Source organism: Bombus bifarius, unplaced genomic scaffold, assembly GCF_011952205.1.
Source record: "Bombus bifarius isolate JDL3187 unplaced genomic scaffold, Bbif_JDL3187 scf7180000008008, whole genome shotgun sequence".
Taxonomy (NCBI): domain Eukaryota; kingdom Metazoa; phylum Arthropoda; class Insecta; order Hymenoptera; family Apidae; genus Bombus; species Bombus bifarius.
The window spans coordinates 5,989,708-5,996,511 of record NW_022884386.1 but is presented as its reverse complement, the minus strand read 5'-3'; the positions used below and the strand labels follow the sequence as shown (position 1 = coordinate 5,996,511).

Here is a 6,804-nt window from a genome sequence, read left to right as displayed (position 1 = left end):
GTCAAACTGTACCTTCCTAGACCGTTGAAAAAGAAATTGCAATGTATCTATTCGGCTCTTAATGTCTTGGATGATAATCAAAGCAACAGTTGGTCACGATCGCTCTACGAATAATTTTCAACTGCAATCATTTTCGTATAGCAAACGGTACGCTAGAAACGCAACGTCTCGCGTGTAAAACGTCTAATTATGTAAAGACGTATAACCAATTTTGCTTTCCTTATTAGTTGCATCGTTATGTAAAAATTCCAACGGAGGGACGCGCGGGATGCAACTTACCTATAGGAAACCACGACAGTAATGTAGGTTTTATGAATACGTATAAAAGTAAATCAACTTGCGTAACAAGACCATATAATCCTTCTATTTATTCAGTTACATTCTATCGTTTCGAAAATCAGAAGAGACCGATTTCTGTTAACGAAGGTGAAAATCTAAAGGTATCCGAAGAATAGGCAGAGCGAGGAAGAATTTCAAATAGTCGCGTTTACATATTTTTCAAATTTATAATTGTGTAATGTAACATTAATGGCCAGAAACAGATTTTGTCCTGCTCCATGTTTATGGATATTGCTGGGTCTTAGATTATCTTTCAATAACAAGCTCGAGCGAAAGCTATCTGTTTTATAAATACGGTACCTAAACGGCGTGAATCGTTTGAAAGTATTCATCTCAGTTAAAGAAACGTTAAACAACGTTAAAAGACCGACTGGCTCTCCCACCAACCTAACACAATTACGAGTTTCTTACTACCACCTGAAACATTACATAATGCGATTATCTTTAGTTGTATCACTGTCATTGTCGCCGCAGGCACTCTGTCGTTCGATGACATCGTTTCACTTGTTTTTTTCCACTTTCACACCCGAATAGCTCTGACCTTTCCAGTTTCCCACCTCTATGATCACCCCACCATTCCTGGTCCCATTAAACGCCACTTATTCCACGATTTTGAAATCACTTCCCCGGACGATCGTCTAGACGCGTACTAGTTAGTGGCATCTTCCCCTATGCAGATGGTTGTATGAAGTCGCGAATAGGTTGTCGCGAATAGGTTGTCGCGAATAGGTTGTCGCGAATCCCCATCACGAGCTCGCAGGACAGATCCGGTGATTTCGAGAGCCGAGAGAACGAGGCTGCGTGGGATTCGCGGAGCAAATCGAACCTGCCCCACCTGGGAGGCGAGGCTTGCGATTCTCGAAGCTCGATTCTCGATTCTCGAAGGGGCACACATGCTCGCCTTCGTTCCCATTCGGCCTGCTAAGACATCGGGATCTCCTTCACCGTGGTCCTCAAACGGGCCTCGCGCTCCGCCAGGTACACATCTCGCCTCACGCACTCGCGTCCACGCTCGCACGCTATCTGTAAGTTGATCACACATTCGACTCATTCTCGACGCGTATCTTCGTATTTCTGACAGCTCGCCACGTGGCCTCTTTGCCGCTCCGTACACAGATCCGCTACTCGTATCTTTCGTTGACAGAACGGTTAGAGCTATCAAAGGTCGTTCAAACTTGTTACAAATTTTAATTGTAATTTTTCATTTTCGCCTTCGCGATTCGGAGAGTGTTCTGTGAAAACTTCATTTTATCTCTATTATTATATATTTTGCCTGTAGTTACGATTGTCCTTAATGATTCGTAAATTTGTAATTATCCATCGATCCATCGATCGTTGGCTGTTCCTGTCTCTGTGTTATATTGTTATTCTTTCCTGTCTTTAATTAGAATCGTTCGCGTTTATTCGCAAATCTATAGGACGTAATTTTCTTTGATACATAATCGATCGATTGTCAGCTCCTATTCCTGTACAATAGATTCGTTTCGGATGATTACAATCTTTACAAACACGAGTTTTCGTATGACGATACGCTCGATAAACGTACGAATATAATTTTCATAGATTTTTAATCCGTGTTATTTGTTCTCCGTCATCCTTTCACTTGACATTTCTAGTTAGACGTGTCGTTTTATTTTAAGGAAAACCCGGTAGCGGTTTTACTTTACTCACTACACACGATTTTCCCTAGAACAAACGAAGCTGAGTATCGAAAGAGGAGGAAGCAAAATGAGGATAACTTACGTGCTCTTTGGCCTCGCGTTGCTCGTTGCCTACGTACACTCGAGCCCTATCGTCAAAAGGGAAGCGGAATCCGAGGATCTCAATCCATTGAACGAGGTAAGGCCAATTACAATTCTTTTCGACGAACGAGCAGAATGGGAAGGCAGGGGAGGGAGGCAGTCGTTACGCAGCACGCGTATGAAATCACGCGAAAACCACGGATATCAAATGGAATCAAAATGTGACTCGCAAGAGGGGACCCGCTGTGAATCGCGAAAGTGAAAGCGCCTATTTCGAGGTTTTATTATATTGCCGCCTCTTGCACGAATTCAAAGTAGATGCTCGAGTGAACCGAGTTCATTTGCGATCCCCATACTTTCTTCCGTTGTACGCACGTATCGTGTCTATGATCACGCAGAACGTATTAGGAAAACAGAAGAAAGAGGAACGGAGAGACGGATCGATAAGCCGAATGGAAAAAGAGAGAAGCACGGCGGGCCGAAGAAACGAGCGAAGAGTGAAAGTGGTTGACTAACTTGACGAACGCAGACACGCGAAGCCGGATACGCGCGCGTAACTGAAATTCTGATGCGCGCACGTGGCCGTACACAGTGTACATAGCCTCTCTTGACTCTTTCACTCTTCGTTGATGGAAAACTTGTGCGTAAAACTCGCGCTATTTGTCTTTATAATAATCGAACTTGGTCGACGATGATAGACGCAAAGTCTGATCGTTAACGGTGCCGTCTCGTGGAATCTTCTGGAACGATCGGCTAAAGACACTTTGAAGTTTCACTGACTCGACGTTATATACTTCGATGAAACGTTAAACGTTTGATCCTTTCTCTCCTTTCCCCGGTTGCTTAATTTGATCGTTCGACTCGTCGTTTAATACGATCACAGAGGGAAAGTGGTTTCCCCGATGAAACGGTTTCCACGACGAATTTCCTGTCTGCAGAAGAAATTAATGCGATTCGTTTCGGTTAGATATACATCGTGGAGGCCGACGATGATCAGGCTGCGGATGGAGACAGGACCGACAGGGATAAGAGGAAAGTCGGCGTCATCAAGCTGGGCGTGTCCAATGGAATAATCAATTTCGTTTTCGGCGTAAGTGTTTGACATTCTCTGCTTGGAAAAGTAAAATGCTGTAATTTAAACCGTAAGAGATTTTATTCACAACCTCTTTGTAGAAGCTGGATTCCTTCATCGATGCGAAAACTAAAGCGCTGGGTACGTTGGACGAGGCAAATAAAGTAAAGAACGCTGCGTATGGCATTGATAACAAATATTCGGCAACCAGCAAGTTCATCAGTGATCTGGTCGCTTCGAAACTGAAAGCAGCGAGCGGAAGCATCGGACCGGTACTAAACAGCGCGCAAACTTTCGTCTCTAGCTTCAAGCACGGATTGGCTGGTGCTACCGCTTCGAAATTGCAGCCGCTTGCTGCCCTCGCCGGTGGCTTGTCCTCTCATTCGACGCCCGATTCGCATGGACACAACGGAGGTAAGATAAGAAATAAGCACTTTTTGCATCAGAATCTTGTTTAATCGATAACTTGTTTAATATAATTTGGGATTTTCAGACGAAGGAAACGGAGACTCGTCAAACGGGCTCGCGCTTATTGGGAACCTTTTGTCTAAGAAGATCAGCAGCTTGAGTCAGTTGAGTCAGAACAAAGACGTCGGACATTCTGGTCTTAGCGAAGGAAGCACCGGCTACGGATCGTACGGACATGTTAGCGACGGGGTAGGAATACCATAACAGTTTTTCTTTTTCTCTTCTCCTTTTCTCTTTTCTCTCTATTCTCTATCTTCTCTATATTTTCTATCTATACAACACGGCTGTTATACCGCAACTGATGAATGTTGCCGATGGAAGTGAGTTCTATGCTCGTCGTCTCTCGTAATTAGTAACAACACTCGGTAACGAGTCTCTGTTCTTTTATCCTCTGTTTGCTTGTTCTCTCTTTGCTGTGGAGAGTCGTCCGCCATGAAAGCAGACATTTAACAAGGGATTAGGAGTAATAGAGAGCTTCAGTTTCATTTCTCTCTCGTTTGTTAAACTTGCATGTCGGTTAGGTTTCATTCGCGCCAAAGATAACAATTAGAGGCATGACTTCGTTTAGCCTCGCATACTAAAACGATCCGTCGAACTTTCGTTATTTCATTGCACCCGTCCAACTACGCATGTGCTTACTTTACTTATTATTATACCGTGAGGGAATTTTTCATGGCAGTTTTAGTTTTTCAAATAACTTGCTTGCTCAAAAACACACGATTAAAAACATATAACTACGTTGCTAGTTGTCGAGTATCGCGTGCTGAATTAACCCGCTACGGAGCACGTTTGGAAGATTCGCTTCAAAAAGCGGCTACGGTCAAAATCGCCAATTAAAATAACTGTTGTGCATAAACAGTACGAATACGATCCACCGCAAGGGGCGTATTATACGGCTTAAAAAGCGGATGCGGTGCAAACGAGGACATTGGACCTTGGCCTTTGGACACGTCCAAAGGGATCATCGATCAGCCACGCTTGAGAGAAGATCCATGACGCAACTAAACATTCATCTTAATGCGCGAACAAATAAATAAAAGCAATAAAAAGAAAGAGAAAATAACGAGAGGATTGTACGAACGTTATATAAACGAGCGTCTTTAATTTTCGTAACTGTACGACGATATATCTACGACAATGGATTTTTCTTTTTAGCACGGCCGATAAAATGCCAGGATCACACAGGCGACACAAGTAATGTTCTAATATTAAGAATGACACGCAAGAGATCTCCCCTATCTCGTCTGTCTCGCCACTTCCGGGCTAATGTTACCGAGAAGTTACCCATGAAATTGATTCACCATTGTGCGATCTGTAAATAATTCCTTAGGTGTATGTTGCCGTGGGACTGTCTCGTCCCATGTACCTCAACGCTGTGCAAATCAATTGTAAATAGAGTATTTAACCGCTCTTTAAATATACACTCTAACGGTGTACGTTTATGAATGGTAGATGTTGATAATGATGATAATTGTTTTTTTCAATAAAATCACGATCAGGTTTTCTTTGTCTTTGAATCGAGTACTTCAGTCTTTTACGAACGCCATCGACGTCCTGCATCCTTTCCTATCCTTCTCTGAAGATCTTTAAGAGGATCTCTAAGAATCTTTAAAGTCGGTATTAGAAGGATTGCACGATGTTATCGTAGCATCGTGAAGAGATAGTTAATTATCGATATTTGTCAAATATTTGCGAACATATTGAACGCGATAGCAGGCACCAAGAAGTTTAACGGAAGGTTAGATAATTATATTGGAATACCAACGTATCGGACACGCCTATTTCAATTTCTTTTTTCTCGATGCATAGAGGAATAATTTACCTACACGTTGTTGCTATTGCATGAAAGCACGACGCCATGGATATGCTATAGACAGAAAAAAGACAAATAAAAAAAAGAAGGATATAAAGAAATAAATCGATTATCCCCGTTTTCCTTTTTTATCATATCGGTACATTTATTTACGATATTGATCGCACGGTGTAGCCTATACACTGTGAAAGGCGAACTATCATTGACTGGTTTTACGTGTGTTTAGAAACCGATTTCGGTCACCACAGAAGATATCCCCACTTTCGATAGGATGAGGGTGTCCTTGGACGTACCACCATCTGTATTCGGTTCTGGTTTCACCTTACTTACCAATGTCAGCAAAATCCTGAGCAGGATGATAATGGTAAGTAGCAAAACCTATAATTACTTAATCGGATCGTTTCTTTCTCGACTGGACGTTTAATGTTTTATAGACTGACCGAACAAAAGTGACAGGAATAGATATTTTCTGATGGAAACGATTATTGGGCGTTGTCAAGATTATCTTGCGACACTTTACTCCAGTTTATTTGCGATGCAACGATTTTTTTCATAGCTTTTACGTCGGATTGACTAATTAACGTAGACATATCACCCTTCACTCGATTTATTACAAAATCGTTGCGGTTCTTCATGCGTATCATTCGCGAGATTAAAGTGGAACATTTCTCGGTTACATATGTGCAAATTAAAGTGAATAACTAATCCATTGCATGTTAAATTAATTTGCTAGTTATTGGCTTAGAATTATCTACAGTAGGTATCCGGATATTTTGATCAATTTTACCAGAGTGTACGAACTAATGGTAAATTGATAACGCGATAAATGCATTCGAAGAACAAATCAATTATTTATCATTCTCGTTTCAAATTTTCCGAAATCATTATCATCAATCTTCGTTTATATTATTTAATAATTAACGTTCAGAACGATACAGAAAAGAACGGAACAAATTTTAACATGCATGTTCGTTAATACCATACTGAAAGATGACTTTTTCTGTGATTTGTAGAATTCAGCACGTCGAACACAATCAACCGTAGAACTGCTTAAACCAATATTCAATACTGTCCTTTTCTCTGGTGAAAAGACTCACTAGAAGGAACTCTTCGGAGGCGGCAATCAAATAGCTCAATTATTACTTCAAGCATTTTCACGGGGTCCTGTTTGACACACGCCATTCTTCGGGAACGAATCGAGAGGCGGGCTCCAGTGATCCTTGCAAATAGTCTGAATTATCAAGATAGAATCCAAATTATGGAATATTCGTCGTTTCTTTTTTTTTTCTTTTTTTTTTACGAAAATCCTGCTCGGAAGGACCTTAGGTGAAATTGAAGGTGCCTGTTAGATATTTTACCAAAGGAATTTA

At 41.5% G+C, this 6,804-nt stretch overlaps 1 protein-coding gene across 1 annotated transcript; it reads left to right on the top strand.

Annotated features, from left to right (window-relative positions):
• Positions 1–1,084: 1,084 nt before the first annotated feature.
• LOC117206795 lies at positions 1,085–6,783 on the top strand. The gene is made up of 7 exons (XM_033446434.1): positions 1,085–1,317; positions 2,030–2,178; positions 3,049–3,171; positions 3,255–3,567; positions 3,647–3,810; positions 5,661–5,798; positions 6,448–6,783. Exons 1-7 carry the CDS (start codon positions 1,233–1,235, stop codon positions 6,532–6,534), a joined length of 1,059 nt encoding a protein of 352 aa, XP_033302325.1. The 5' UTR covers positions 1,085–1,232; the 3' UTR covers positions 6,535–6,783.
• The last annotated feature ends 21 nt before the right edge of the window (positions 6,784–6,804 follow it).